Genomic DNA, 16222 nt, shown 5'->3' with positions numbered 1-16222 from the left:
AGATGCTGAGAAATGATTACATACACTTAACTCCAAAAAATGTTGCAGGCTGACTGAGGAAATGGATGTAGGGCAGGAATGGGACCTATGAGTACTCAGAACACACCTACTCAGCACCGCACAAGCTGTGCATTTTTCCACTTAATTCATGAAAACTCTTCAGGAGGTAGATACAATTATTCTCATTTTACAGATGAGGAAACTGAGATTGAAAGAAGTTAGATTAATTGCCTAAAATTACACGGGTACTAAGGTGGTGGCAGAGTTGGGATCTGAATAGATACCATGCAACTCTAACGTCCATGTTCCTTCTACCACACTGTTAAGATAAGGCAAGTTTGGCATACTGCAGAAACCCAGCAATATATACTTGATTGGGAAGATGAAGAAGTAAAACTGCTTCTACTTTTAGTTAGAAGAAAAAAACATAGCTTTTATTGAAAAGTAGGGTATTAATGATTACAGATGTATTTTACTTTTGAAAATCCTAAACAAACCAAAAAAATTAATAATATACATTTCCAAAAAAATTTCTTTAAATAGAAGCTGCTCTAGCTATAGAATGACTGTGTTTCTAGATATTTGGCTTCCTAATAATAATTGCTACCCCCACTATCTACATTTACTGAATGCTAGGCACTGTGCTTAAATATCTTCAAACAATAACACTCTGAGTAAGGCTTATTATTCCCATAACAGCAAATAATAATAGTGGCCAAAATTTACATAGTGCTTATTATGTGCCTGTTTTAAGCCATGCTTATCAGAAGTGGGGCTATTGACATTTTGGGCCAGGTGATTCTTTGTTGTGGAGGGCTATCCACATGGCAGGATTACAACAGCACTTCTTGCCTCTACCTGCTAAAGGCTGGACATTGGAACTAACCCCTGCCTCCCAGTTGTGACAACCAAAAAAAATCTCCAGACATTGTCAAATATGCCCCGGGGGGAAATTCCATCCCCCTTTAAGTCTCCCAACAACCTACTAGGCAGGCTATTTTCTGTGTTTTATAAATGAAGAAATTATAGCCCAGAGAGATTAAGTTACTTGCTTCAGGTAACACAGCTAGTAACTGGTGGAGCTGAGATTCAAACCCTGTAGCTTAGTTCTAGTGTTTGTCATTTAAGCAGTTACATTATTTGCTTCTCAGTTTCTAGATGAGAAAACTGGTAAGCAGAGCTCAAGTAACTTGTCCAAGATGACACTAATAGGTGATAAAAGCAGGATTCAAACCCACGTCTGGGTGCCTTCAAAGTCTATGTTCTAAAATATTATGCCAATAGCTATCAAACTTTCATGTACCTAAGAATTACCTGGGGAGCTTGTTAAAATTGCAGATTCTCAGCTCCCATCTTTAGGGATTAATTTAACAGCTTTGGGGCATGGCCCAGGAATCTGCATTTATATACTCCAGGTGATGCAGTTGATCCCAGGAACACATACTGAGAAACTATTTTTCACTGCCTTCCTCCTCCAGAAAGAATAGAAGAATAAGTATACAAGCAGCAAGGTGTGAAAAGTGAGGAGAAAAATTTTAAGCAAAGGAGCATCATTCTTCAGAAGTGATATAAGCAGGAAAGGGGAAATAAAATAAATAGTCACAGATGAGAAATTCATAATGAACTATGAAAAAGCAGGGAGGGAATAATAATTTGGGACCATTCCTAACCTTCTGAGGTTTATTCTTAGTCAGTTTACTTCTCTGGGATTATATTACCTCCCAAAAGGAAAAGAAACAAAGCTGTCTGAAGACTACCCCATTCTGGTACATACAAACATAACCACACTGTATCATTCCATGATTACGATAAAGATATTTATCGGCTTTCTCTAAAACATGATTATTTAAAAATGTAACAGTGAGGACTTCATGAACTCGTCTTAACTTTAGGAAAAATGTATCAGCAAATGTAGATGTGATTTTTATAAATGCTGATGGTCCAGAAGTTTCTTTACAGCAAGATAACATGTGATCAGGAGAGAAAGCAGCTATTTTCAGCTTCTGTTTTCAATTATTTTTCTTTATGAGAAGTAGAAGTTTGATCTTGAGACCAGTTTCATCCTAAGCATGAAAAAACTTCGATAGGATTCTCTTAGTAAAAAGGAGAGGTAATGCAACATTTGTTTTCTTTTTCTTTTTTATTATACTTTAAGTTCTAGGGTACATGTGCATAATGTGCAGGTTTGTTACATATGTATACATGTGCCATGTAGGTTTGCTGCACCCATTAACTCATCATTTACATTAGGTATTTCTCCTAATGCTATCCCTCCCCCATTCCCCACCCCATGACAGGCCCCAGTGGGTTATGTTCCCTGCCCTGTGTCCAACTGTTCTCATTGTTCAATTCCCACCTATAAGTGAGAACATGCGGTGTTTGGTTTTCTGTCCTTGCAATAGTTTGCTGAGAATGATGGTTTCCAGCTTCATCCATGCCTCTACAAAGGACATGAACTCAAGGGAGAGGTAACGCAAATTAAGATATAACTGGAGCATAAGCATTGAAACAACTGAAGCTTCTAACTGAATTTTCCAGGGAGAAGGACATGACATTTTACCACAGTCTAAGAAGTGTTGGGATTTTCATTTTCCATACCATATGTACACGCACATATGCACGAACGTGCACACACACACACCCATATATTAATAGGCCTATGTTGGTTACTATAGAGAGTACCAATCCTTTCCAGTATTTGGCTGGAATGGCTGTATGTCACTAGCATGCCTGACAACCACAGACAAATCTGGTATCATGGCTTAGTCCAGGGGTAAGCGAACTTCTGTAAAAGGCCACACGGTAAGTATTTTAGGCTTTGTGGGCCATATGGTCTCTACTGCAATTACTTAACCCTAGGGTACATATGGTGTAGCTTGTATGTACCATACATACCATACATTGTAGCTTGAAAACAGCCATAGTCAACATGTAAAAGATGAGTGTGGCTATTTTCCAGTATAACTTCTTTTACAGAAACAGGTAACAAGTTGGATTTGGCCCATTGGCCGTAGTTTGCCAACTCCTGGATTATTGAGGAATACAGTTTAGTTATGTAAGGTCTTTGAGAAGATCCAAAAGGACTTGGAAGGGTAAAGAAAGGTTGATACAGATGAATAGCGTTCCTAAGTGTGCAAAGGTATGTCAAATCCAGTCTGTCTGTCCAAACCAGAAGCTGGGGTTTGGACAGAATCCCAGCTGTGCTAGACATAGTTGGATTCCTGAGATGATTATGGAAGTCCTAAAGAAATGACTTACATAGTATCCCAGATGTACATGCCTGGGGTCTTTGCTAATTAGGAGCATGAAATTCAGGGGTGGTAGATTTAGAAAGGTTAGCTAAAGGCCATTCAGGCAGCAAATGATATCCTTAACTTTAGCTGGAGTGTTACTTTTATTTTCTTAATGTCTAGATTAGATTTTTCTCATTAGAAAAAAATTGTTTGAATTACATTTTAATTTATATTTTAGAGATGGTGAGAAGGCGGCCTTGCTGTGTTGCCCAGGCTGAACTTCAACTTCTGGGCTCAAGTGATCCTCCTGCCTTGGCCTCCAAGTAGCTGGAACTACAGATGCACACTACCATGCCTGGGTGAACTGAAAATTTAAGCACATGTATGTGATTGGCAATAGATCTTGTCAACCAAGTATGAAAACAATTATTTACGTAAGAGTGAGACTAAATGTCTAAACTGGGCAAATTGTGTTTGGAGGTATTCTAACATTCAGGAACATAATTTACACAGAATTTATGCCTGAAAACTAAATTAACATGCAAGTAACTATGGCCCATTGGCCATAGTTTTAATCAATAACCAAGTGTTATTGGTTAAGTAACACTAAAATAACCATGATTTTAGTCACTAACCAAGTGTTTACCACCACAGCTTATTGAAAGAACCACTAAAAATGGTATTTGTCAATAAGGAAATTGACCCCGGAAGGTAGAAGTAAAATGAAGAGGGTACTTGGCCATTCTAAAGAGATTAGGTTACCAGAGGCAAGAGATTAGGCAGAGAGCTCAATCAGCAAATACATTAGTAAACAGGTTAGAGATGATGGTAGTTTGGACCAGGGTAGTAGAAGCAGAGATTGGAGAGAAGTAGATAATTTGGAATATATTTTGGAGGTTGAATCATCCAACATTTTGGATGTCAGGGGTAAAGGCAACAGAAGAATCAAAGATGACCCCTAGTTTTCTGGCTTGAGCAACTGAATGAATGGAGGGCCATTTACCAAGAAGGGAAGAGTTGTGATGGAACAGATTTGTAGGGGAAAATTAAGAGTTCTGTTTTGGATATGTTTCATTTGAAGTGGAGATATCAAGTGGAAAATTGCACATGATTCTTGGGGGAAGAGATCACGGATGAAGATAGTAGGGTCATCTGAATATTTATAGTTCAAAAATTTTTGATACATGATGATGTTTAGCCAGGGGTTAGCTACTAGGGTTTAAAGAACCCCTTTTTGGTACCTGATTATAATGGAAAAAAAAGAGTTGCTTCAAAATAATAGGGGGAAGTGAATAGGGGCAGAGACGGAACAAGATTGGTTATAAATTGGTAACTGTTGAAGTGTGGTTTTATAGTAAATGGTGGTTTACTATACTAGTCTATCTACTTTTGTACATGTTTAAAATTTTCAATCATAAAAATTTTAAAATAAAATGAAAAAAAAAAGAGAGGACCAATTTTAAGATAGTCCCAATTAAAAGGTAATCCAGTAGAACTGACTGCAAAGTCAATATTATAAACAAGGCACTTAGAAGAAAAGGAAGCCAGAATAACTAGAGGTTCATGAATAAGAGGATAAGATTAAGCCCAAAACGTTAAGATTAAAAGGTAGGCAGATGCCACATATGTAGGATCTTCTTCAGTGTGGGGAGTTGGGGGATATAACTAGATTTACATTTAAGAAAGAGTAGGCGGCTGTTCTCAGAATAGATTTCAGGGGGCAAGATATTAAGCAAGGATGATATTAAATTCTGGTTCCCTAGACATAGTTTTGTAATGAGGTCAACTCCTATTGCTAGATATATGCTGATGTTTTACAGATACTACATATTTAGTACTCAAAATATGTCTATAAGGTAGGTATTATTATTCTTATTGTATAGGTAGGGAAACTTTAGCTCAGAGAGATTATGTCAAAAGTTACAACTACTCAGGGGTAAGTCAGAATTCAAATCTTTGACTCCAGTGCTGGCATTCTTCCCACTATGCAGTATTATTCCCCAACGTGATGGGGAACCAAAGACTTGCAGAGATGGTAGGTAGGTATCATTTTAAAAACGATAGCTGGGAAATTCCTAACTGGTCACAGACCAGATTAACCACCAAATTAGTTTCTCTTAATCCAAACTAGCCACATAGAAATGATGTCTGGGTATACATTCTTGAACTAAAATTTGACCCACTAGTATCCCATCTTCTAGTCTATTTTCAATATTACTGCCAGAAAATATTTTATTAAAAAAATCATGCTACTTTCCTGCTTAAAAACTGTTTCCTCTACAAAATCTACAAGATAAAAGCCAAACATTTCAACATGTCATTTACAGCCTGTCTCAGCACTTCTCAAACTTTTTGGTCTTAGGATTGCTTTGCACTCTTAAAAACTGAGAATCACATGGACTCTTATTTGTACAGGTTATATCAATTGACGTTTATATGAGAAATTGGAACTGAGAACATTTGAAAATAATTAATTCATTTTTTTAAAAAAACCTTTTTTTGTGGCAACACGGATGGAACTGGAGGACATTATGCTAGGTGAAATAGTGCCAGGAACAAAAGTTAAACACCACATGTTCTCACTCATATGTGGAAGCTTAAAAAAAAGTAGATCTCATAGCAGTAAAAAGTAGAAGAGAGAATATGAGAGGCTGGGAAGATGGGGGAAGAAAAGGATAGGCAGAGATTTGTCAAAGGACACAAAATTACAGCTATATGGGAGAAATAAGTTCTAGTGTTCTATGGCACTGTAGGATGACTATAGTGAACAGTCATGGATATGCTAATTACCCTGATCTGCTGACTTTACATTATATGCATTGTAGCATCACTACGTACACCATAATTATGTGCATTAGGTATAATTTAAGTATTAAATAAAAATTTAAAAATAAGGAAATAAACCCAGTACATATTAACCTAAATAATATTTTCTCAAATCTTTTCAATATCTGGCTTAACAGAGGACAACTGAATTCCCTTATTTGCTTCTGCATTCAATCTGCTGTGATATGTTGCTTTGATTAAAGTATATGAAAAATATCTGGTCTCACCCAGATTCATAAGCAGAAAAAGGAGGAGTATTTTAATAGCTTTTTAGATAACTGTAGACATTCTTTGGTACCATATCAGAATTTGATAAGTGGTAGTTTCTTAAAGGTTAGTTGCAATGTGAAATCTGAAACCATATCAATAAACTTTCTGTACTCAGTTGCATTAAAAGCCATTGATCTATCTTGCAGTTTGAATGGATTTTACTCATGTATAATTTTGTAATATGATGGATTGGGTTATTTGGAAATTATTGGTTTACTGAGTTAATGCAGATCCTCTAAATGTTGACATATTTCATTATATAATACTTTTAAAAGTTTGCAAATTCAACCACCAATCTCATCAGAAGAATGTTTAAGTATTAGAAAGCTGTTGAGGTCATGGTGGCAGACATAAGTTTTTAAAAATTCTAATTTCTGCTTGAAAACTTGGATTTTATATCACTGACAACAAATACAGTTACTTGTTTTCCTTGAAGTAATAGGTTTGTTATGTTCATTCTTGAGAAAATATCTGCCAAACACTCTCAGATTTGAATAACCACAGTTTGTCTGTCAGTTGTCCTTTCAAGGTAGTCCATGAAAAAGGGGGCTAGTTCAGCTTCACAACTCAAACTATTTCACAAGTACTTTTGTTTGGGAAAACCATCATACTTTGTTACACAGCAGAAGTATTCTATGTGTACTTCCCATTTAATGACGCAGAATTTTTAGGAAGACAGGTACTCCAGGGTTCAGATTTAATTTACTACATCACCAAGGGCATTCTTACAGAGTCTCACCCTGTCACCCAGGTTGGAGTGCAGTGGCGTGATTATGGTTCACTGCAGTTCTTGACCTCCCGGGCTCAAGCGATCCTCCCATCTCAGCCTCCTGAGTACCTGGGATCACAGGCACACACCACTATGCCCAGCTAATTTTTAAAATTTTTAGTGGAGACAAGGTCTCTCACTATGTTATCCAGACTGGTCTCCTGAGCTTAGGTGATCCTCCCACCTTGGCCTCCCAAAGTGCTGGGATTACAGGCATGAGCCACTGTGTCTGGCCCACCAAGGATATTAAGTGAAACTCACTTGAAAACAACAACAACAACGACAACAAACCCTTCTAGTACAATATGGTGCCATGGCTTTGATTTATGCTAAGATGCAAGTAGTTTTAACCACTATTGTTTAAGCACCATCAGTGCAAATGTCAACACAATGAAAAAGACAAGCGTCTTTGTATTATTATAAAACTAGTAATGATGGCATGATCACTATTTGACCTTACACAGATCATACTTTAAGAACAAATGGACTATTTTTAAATTTTAATTTAAAAAATTTAAATTAACAAATAATAATTGTATATATTTATGGGGTACAATGTGATGTTCTGATATATGTATATGCTGTAGAAAGATTATTTAATAAAGTTACTAGCAAATCTATGACCTTATCTATTTATCTTTTTTTGTGGTGAGAACATTTAAAATCTACTTTTTTAGCAATTTTGAAATATGTAATACGTCATTATTAACTATGGTCACCATGTTGTACAATAGATCTTTAAAACTTACTCTTCCTGTCTAACTGGAACTTTGTACCCTTGGCAAACATCTCTCCTTTCCTCATCAACCCCACCTCACCCCAAAGCCTCTGGTTACCATCACTCTATTCTTTCCTTCTGAGTTTGAATGTTTTAGATACACTGGATTATTCATTATCCTTTTCTAGCCACATGTCCTGCTTCTGTTTGCCACCAACCTCACCTTTGTGACTTTGCATATATTGTTCCTTTGGCCTACAATGTCTTTCCCAACCAGCTGGCAAAATCCTATTTGTCTTTAAAGATCTGCTTTGGATTTTATTCCTGAGAAGTCTGCACTAAACTGATTTAATCACTCTGCATGTTGTTTTAGCATTTATCCATTGAGGGTAGAGGGCCTACTAACATTTTTAAGCACTCAATGTGTGCCAGACCCTGGGATAAGCTTTTTATATGTTTTCTAATGAAATGTTTAACTTACTTCTATGTGATAGATATCTTTATAGCCTTATACACTGAAGGATCAGACAGACAGTTGAAGTCCAACCCAAGCCCATTATTTCAGGATAATGTTTCCCCCTATTTGTTCCAGGGCCTCATGGCAAATACATGGAACAGTTAAGGCACTCAATTTATATTTCCTAAACAGTTAAATAAATGGACATAGTAACAATCTAATCCCATAATGAAAGGGTCTATAAAGTTCCTCATCTTTCAGAGCCTGAGGTCTGGCCTTTAGTACAGTATTTTTTCATTTTTCATTCTTCATTCCTTATATACAGTTTACACTTGAAATATTCATTTACTTATGGAAAAACTGTATTTTCATTTCTTTCAGCAGTGTGCTCCCAGCCGTGGGATGGTAATTTAATGATCACACTGCCATCAAGCCTAAAACACAAATGTTGACATTTGATGGTAATGTTTTCCTTATCAAAGTTGCTCCAAGTAAATACCAATGGTGTATTCAAGTAAATGAGGCAATATTGAAAAAGCAAATGGTATATATTTTTCAATATGCATATTCATGTTTTAAACTTTTCAAAAAGTAAAAAAAAGCTGTCGAATACCTCTTTTTCTACTTAGTCTGGGACATTATGAAATGTGAAAATTCCAATGTGCCTTAAAGAAAAGCTTAATATCTCAATCACTGCTTTACTCAGACTATAGCATGTATCTTTAGAATGGTGGTGAGACCAGCAGTTCTAAGTGTGACCCAAGGACCAGCAGCATCAGCATCACCCAGGAACTTATTAGATGTGCAAATTATCAGGACCCACCCCAGACCCACTGAATCAAAAACTCTAGGGGTGGGGCTCGGCAATCTGTGTCTTAACAGCTCTCTAGATGATTGTGGAACATGGTTAAATTTAAGAACCAATGGGCAAATGAACTGTGTTATTTGGATTCATGGATGTTAACTACAAAAAATGGATAAATTTTGGAAGACCTGACTGGTGTTTGTATCACCTAATTGTGAAATAAAAGCTGTATAGTAAGGGGTCTGCCAAGCCCAGGGCCTGGGCTGCCCTCAAAACTGTATACCATGGCATGCAGCGAAAGGAGAGAGTCTCATTCCACAGAAAGAAGCCAAATCATTTCTTGACTGTGTCTTCTAAGATGTGGATAAATACCTACAGTGATAATTAATCAGGAATGACGCCATGTAAGAACTGACTACCATTCCCTCCTATATAACTCCAACCATTTGCTGTTTAAACTGCCCCTTTTCTAAATAAAACAGTCACCTGAAATACATGGTGCTTTTTTTTTTTGAGATGGAGTTTCAATCTTTTCGCCCAGGCTGGAGTGCAATGGTGTGATCTTAGCTCACTGCAACCTTCACCTCCCGGTTCAAGTGATTCTCTTGCCTCAGCCTCCCAAGTAGCTAGGATTACAGGCGCCTGCCACCACACCCAGCTAATTTTGTATTTTTAGTAGACATGGTTTTCACCATGTTGGCAAGGCTGGTCTCCAGCTCCTGATCTCAGGTGATCGCCCGCCTTGGCCTCTCAAAGTGCTGGGATTACAGGTGTGAGCCACCACACCTGACCCTGAAATACATGTATTTTATTACTACTGGAGTACATTCTGTCATTGAATACCTTACCTTGGAATATAACATTCAACTACCAATGACAAGACTATTTTTTCTAGGACTATCATCCTAGTTGCTTTGTTACTACACGGATTGAAGGAAAACAGGGACTTGTTAGCATTTTGACAACAATTTGGAGGTATGTGAAAAGCTCATTTTAGTAAAGAATGTATATAAAACTTCCTAGCATTTTGCTAGGAAAAGTAAAAGCATTAAGTGTTCACTTCATTTTTTATTACACTTTTCTAAAGAAAAACGGGTAAATCTGCCCCATCCATCAGAATTTGCGACGTTTTGTCGGAAAGAAGGCCAGGCCAGGTAGAGGTTTACTTTAAGTCAGGAGGGAGAAGGACTCAGAATCAGATGAATGGAGTACTCAGGGCATATCCTTGTTTAAGAATAAAAAGGACAGGAAGTATAGGGAAATCATCCTATTTGTCACAAACTTGGGATAAAAGTTCCTTGTTTTTATTAGCAGTTAATTCATTTTGTTTACAATATAAATAAGAAAGAAAAACTTAGGCTTCCAAAAACATATGTGTTTATGTGAATGATTACAAGTGAGAATATAACAATTTTGACCGATCTTGTGTTTGTTAAGAATGCAACATTATAAGGAGGATACATGCTTTAGAATGAGACAGATTGAGGTTTGAATTCCAGCTCTGATAAGTACTAGCTTTGTGACTCTGTTCAATTGTTAACTTCCCAGGTTTTCAGTTTCCTTATCTGAAGAATATAGCAAATTTATAAGGATTTGAGATAAATATTAATATATACCTTACACAGAACAGGTGATCAATAAATAGCTACTAAGGTGTTAAAGAAAATGAATGCCTAGAGAACTGATTTGGGTATGCAATCTGTCTAGCTGAACCAAGGATTATAGTACTGGGTCTCAGTCTCAATACTCAACTTCTCCTATTTCACCCACATGCTAAATAACTATAAATTGCTTGCTTACCACCCTCCATTTTTTTCCACAACATTTGGAAGGAGAACAGAAAGAGACAGCAATAAAAAAACAAACATTCCCTTAAAATAAGTAATGCATATAGAGATAACACCTTCATAAAAAACAAAAAGAATTGCTGGAAGAGTTTTATTTCATTTACAGTGAGGGAAAGAATAGTATTACCATTTATTCATTTGATCCTGTTTCTTCCTCACACTACCATCACATTTCAAAACAACATTTTATCGCTATTAAGGTGTTACGGATTTGCTTTTCTATGTTAAAGTTCCTCTGCATTCACCAGAATGCAGTAGGCTACTTAAGCCAAAGATCCAGGACTATAAACCTTGTTCAGTACAATAAGCTCACTTTAATACTATTCTAATCTTGGAATGCAGTTATAAAGATAGATGATGGCCACAGAGTGCTACTTACAAACAGAAATGGCTCTTATGCAATCTTAAAAGATATAAAAAACTTAGCACCTGAGAATGTGTTAAAAAATTCCCATATTCTGCCAGTCTATTTTACATACCTGAGAATCTTTTTAGGAATCTGTGATGGAGAAGAATGACTCCTCTTCTTCTTCTCTGAGTCCTGTAGTAATGCATTCTCTGCTCTACCCTTCTCCGTGACTGCTGCCTGGTCTGCCCCAGCCTTGCTCTGATCCACACTGAGCTGGCCTTGAGCAGGGTCACACCTGTACATGAAGACAATGGCTGGTTTCTCACTGGACTCTCCTTTTGCCTCTGTGAACCAGTGATGGCGCTGAACTGGAGGAGGAGGCAGCATGTGAATGACGGTGCCATCCAGGCCCACCAGTTTCCCTTTCTCTCGCTCTTTCTCTTTGTCATCCTCCTCATCTGTTTTCCGACGGCGGAAGAAGCTTTTAAATGATATCCAGCGCTTAGGCTTTGCATCAGCTGCCCGCCTGCTGCCTTCAGAGTGCAAAACTGATTCAGCTTCTGTTGACCTGGTAGGGCTGGTTGGCTTGGTCCAGTTGGTGAAATGCCTCTGCAAAAGGTTACTTGCATGGTAAGGAGAGGAAGTAGAGCGTGGTGGGGGAAAGGGAGGTGGTGGCTCACTCTGGGGGCTAGTCACTAATTTGGAGGGAGAGGGGGTGACTGGCTTTATGGATGGGTCTTTCTGTACTTTGGTGGTAAGACTGTCTGTGGTCTGAGGTGCTTCAGCCTCACCACTAGGCTGAGATGTAAAGAGAGATTTCGGCCGGACTGGCGTACTCTTAGGTGTACTCCTAGCAACATCAGCATCTGGAGGAATGGCATAAAGCTCTTCCACACTGCAAGCTTTAGGGCCAGATTGAGGTGTTTCTGGAGGAGACTGTGGGGGTTGGATTGAAGCCACGATCTGCGAAAGCACTGTGCTTGCTTTCTCTCTGGTGCTGCTGCTGCCCACCATCTGAGACTCCTGAGTGCCTTCTGTTTTGGCCACAGGCTCTTGAGTGGTTCTCTGGATCTTTGCTGGGGAGCTGTGACTGGAACTATAGCTTCTCTGTGGCGAAGACTGACCTCTGTTGAGACAGTTGTTAAACTCTTGAACCTTCTGAGCCACTGAGCCCCTTTTACGCTCTGTGCTGTTTGAAAACCCTTTAGTTTGAAGACAGTCAGTGGTTTTGCTAGTGGTGTTATCAGGCACTTCGCTTTCAGTTTCTATTTCTTCATAAGTATGGCTTATTACACTTGTGGTTTTTTCCTTCACTGAGAGTTCTCCACTTGTTCCCAGAAAACTTTTGTAGATAGCTAGATTGTCATATGCATTTGGATTGATAACAATGGGAACTTTGATAGCATTTTTGGAACTCCGAGCATAAGTTGGCTCATCATGAATGATAATTGGAAAAGGTGGCATACCAGCATTGTTATAACTATTGAATTTTATTTCAGACAAATTAGGTGACTTAACAGGGATGGTTTTGGAGGAAATGTTTGTAGCTGTGGGTGATGTAGGTGCTGATTTGTGACAGTTTTTCCTTGGAGGAACATTTGGTCCAGTTCCACTAGTAATTAGTTCCACTTTAGGTATCTTTTGTCGTGGACTGGTGCTAGAAGTCCATACTTCCTGGTATCGAATTGCACTGGATTTTTGGAAATGGGCACTTATTTGTCCTGGTGTCAATGAAGATGACGTAACTGGAGAGTTTGGAGTAGATGAGCTTTTTGTCTTGGGGCTGTTAACAGGGCCCTCGAGGTGCTCACTGGCCATGGCTGCTGACACATCCACGACAGTATATGGCTTGCACAATGGCTGTTCCAGATTCACAACTCGGTAGGGTTTTGCTTGCTCTTCTGTGGGGACAAGGTTTATGGTTACTGCTTGCCCAGCAACATCTGTAGAGGCTTTACTTTCTTCCTTCTCAGTCTGTACAGCAATCTTGCCATCCTTCTCTTCTAATCGGAGAGCAAGGACTGCTTTGTGGGTCTCTGGAACTTTTATTGAGCTTTTGGAAGCTTGTGATGAATCTTTATCCTGATTATTACTAGAGGGACTTTCATAATTGGGCTCAATTTCCTTCATGTCCTTAGAATCTCCTGGGTTACCAGGAGATATTCCCCCATTACAAATCTTCTGGGATAAACTACTGGCTGTCTCAGAACGTGATTCTTCTGTTAAAGAAGAATCTGGTGATGTGGAGTCAGATGACACCATGCTCTGAATGCTTCCTTGTCCATAAGAGACCACCGAATTTTCCTCATAACCATTTAGGATTTCATCATAGCTGTCATCATAGTCCACAGCACAGATTCTCTGCAGAGACTTGTTTCGCAGGGGGATGGTATTCCATTTTTTGTCCACAAAGAATCGAACAGGAGACAAAGTGTTTGCTCTGAAGTTGGCAAAGCGAGGTTGCCCTCTCATGCGAATCTCCATGGCCAACAGCTCTTCATCACTTTCATCCCAACTCTCGTGCTCCTCCTCCATGTTACTGAAAAGTGCATCCTCTTCACTCTCCTCGCCACTGGAAAACTCTGGGTAACAGAACCGGCCCCCTTCATTACTAATCACTTCCGTGCTCCCACTCAGAATAACACGCTTGCCCTGAGTATCCTTTATCCCACCTATCATGCAACTTGGTGGAAGCTTTCTTTCCAATGATCGTTTATAGCAATCATTTATTCTTCCCAAGAATGTTTCTCTGGAGTTTGTTTCATTTCCTCTTATCTGAGGGGCAGTATCTAAGCCTGCTATCTCCTTTAACACTTCAGTTAGTCCATTATTGTTATTTGACATCTTCTTCGCAGTATCATTATTGCCGTAAGGCTTAGGAACATGGCTAATTCCTTCGTCATCTTCATTATTATTGTTAAGTGGTTTCTGACTCAAGGCAGCTCTGTTTCGGTTCCACCCTATGATAACAGGTTTGTTCTCACAGTGTTCTTGGATGCCAAACTCACCACATATAGTTTGCCCATCTGCCACTATCATAGTGGGCTTCACAGCTATAGTGGGTTTTTTAGCCACAGGAGGCCGGAAATTTCCGGTGTTCCTGATGCGGTGGTTATTACTGTGATTGGCATTAGTTTTCACATTGCCATGGGTGATGGGTGCCTTCTCAGGGTCTGGGGGGAGCTGGTGCAAACTTTTAGGTTTAAAGCAATTCTTGCATTCACCAGGTTTCCAAACGTGTTCAGTAAAGGTGTTACAAGCAGACATTTTTAAAAACAGAACTTCACAGACAATGCTTTTCTTTCAGTGCATGACAAAACTTTCATCTGTTAGTTTTCACTTCCCCTATGTGTTACAGCAGCTCTTCTAAGAACGATCAATCTGTGGAGGGGGAGAAAGAAGAAAAAAGTCTGAATGAAAAAGGCACTATGAGACTTACCATTATTAGTGACTTGAAAAAACTGACCCCACTCCTAAACTTTTCCTTAAATTAAAAGATTGAGAGCTAAACTAATTTGGGTACTTCATAATTTTCCTTTAGTTGATCAGCATATTGGAAAGTGAGCTTTTTAACCATAATTTTATGTATTCTTATCAAACCATACATAATCTTCAGCTTGATGTCTCTGTTGTAATGATTCTGTGAAATGAATCATTACATCCCTCCCAGAAATGCCTTTGATACCACTCCTTCTGTTATCCACCATTTTCTCGAACACTTCCCAGGCCACTATAGGTTCCTCTTCTTCCACCTACCCTTGTACATTTTAGACATTTCACAGACTCCTCAAACTCAATGCATTGAAAATTAGGCCTCAGGGCTGGGTGCGGTGGCTCACGCCTGTAATCCCAGCATGTGGGGAGGCAGGCCAAGGTGGGAAGATCACTTGACCCTAGGAGTTCAAGACCAGCCTGGCTAACATGATAAAACCCCATCTCTAAAAAAAATATAAAAATTAGCTGGGTGTGGTAGCACACGCCTATAGTCCCCGATACTCAGGAAGCTGAGGCTGGAGGATTGTTTGAGCCTGGGAGGTAGAGGTTGCAGTGGGCAGATTGTGCCACAGTACTCCAGCCTGGGTGACAGAGTAAGACCTTGTCTCAAAAAAAAAAAAAAAAAAAAAAATGCTGAAAAGGAAAGCAGGGGCCAGATCATGCAAGGCCTTTTAGGCTTTTAAAGATTACAGAGTTTATCCTAAGAGCAGTGGGAAGCCACTGAAGGGTTTGAATAGGGGAAACAACATAATCCAATTTGCATTTTAAAAAGACAGCTCTGACTAAAACCCATGATATTCTTAGGTATGTAAGTCCAACAAAATATGTGTAAAATCTAGAATCTATATGAGCAAAACTACAAAACACTGATAGATGAAGGGAGGAAGAAGGGGGAAAGGTAAGCAAATTATAGCCCAGAGGCCAAATGTAGCTCATTCCTGTTTTCATATCCCGAGGTTAAGGATGCTTTTTATGTTTTTAAATGGTTGGAAACAAATCAAATGGAGAATAATGTTTTGCAACAAGTGAAAATTATATGAAATTCTAAATACAGTACCCACAAATAAAGCTCCATTGGAACGCCGGTCACACTCATTTGCCTATGGCTGCTTCTGTGCTACAATGGAGAGATAAGTAGCTATGACATGTGTGACACATAGACTGTATGCTTCACTTTTGCTGCTTTGTGGCACTCTACAAATTGCAGGATTTTCACTGGTGCATCTATCAGCTGTGTGAAATGACATTTTTCAAAGATAATACATAAAATTATGAAATACCTAAAATTTCATTACAGATATGCATTAATAGATGAACATTTGTAATCAATTTTGATGAGAGGAAGTACTAACTTTGAATCCCCATCCAGCAAAATGTTATCCTCCCCAAAATGGAATTTTATTCTTCTCACTAGCAAACCTCTGTTATAAAATATTGTACCTAATTATATTTT

General features: G+C 38.6%; 1 protein-coding gene across 8 annotated transcripts in view; it reads right to left on the bottom strand.

The window, feature by feature from the left end:
* PEAK1 (pseudopodium enriched atypical kinase 1) overlaps positions 1 to 16222 on the bottom strand; it is a 305281-nt gene that overhangs the window by 51323 nt on the left and 237736 nt on the right. For all 8 annotated transcript variants that reach the window (XM_031668449.1, XM_031668446.1, XM_017960817.3 and 5 more), the window contains one exon: positions 11405 to 14655. In XM_031668449.1, the coding sequence (XP_031524309.1) occupies positions 11405 to 14541 (3137 nt within the window). In that variant the 5' untranslated portion in view covers positions 14542 to 14655. The remainder of the gene's footprint in view (positions 1 to 11404; positions 14656 to 16222) is intronic.

The sequence above is a fragment of the Papio anubis genome, chromosome 7 (genome assembly GCF_008728515.1).
Source record: "Papio anubis isolate 15944 chromosome 7, Panubis1.0, whole genome shotgun sequence".
NCBI lineage: Eukaryota > Metazoa > Chordata > Mammalia > Primates > Cercopithecidae > Papio > Papio anubis.
Note: the sequence above shows the minus strand (reverse complement) of the source record. Positions and strands in the feature narration are given on the sequence as shown.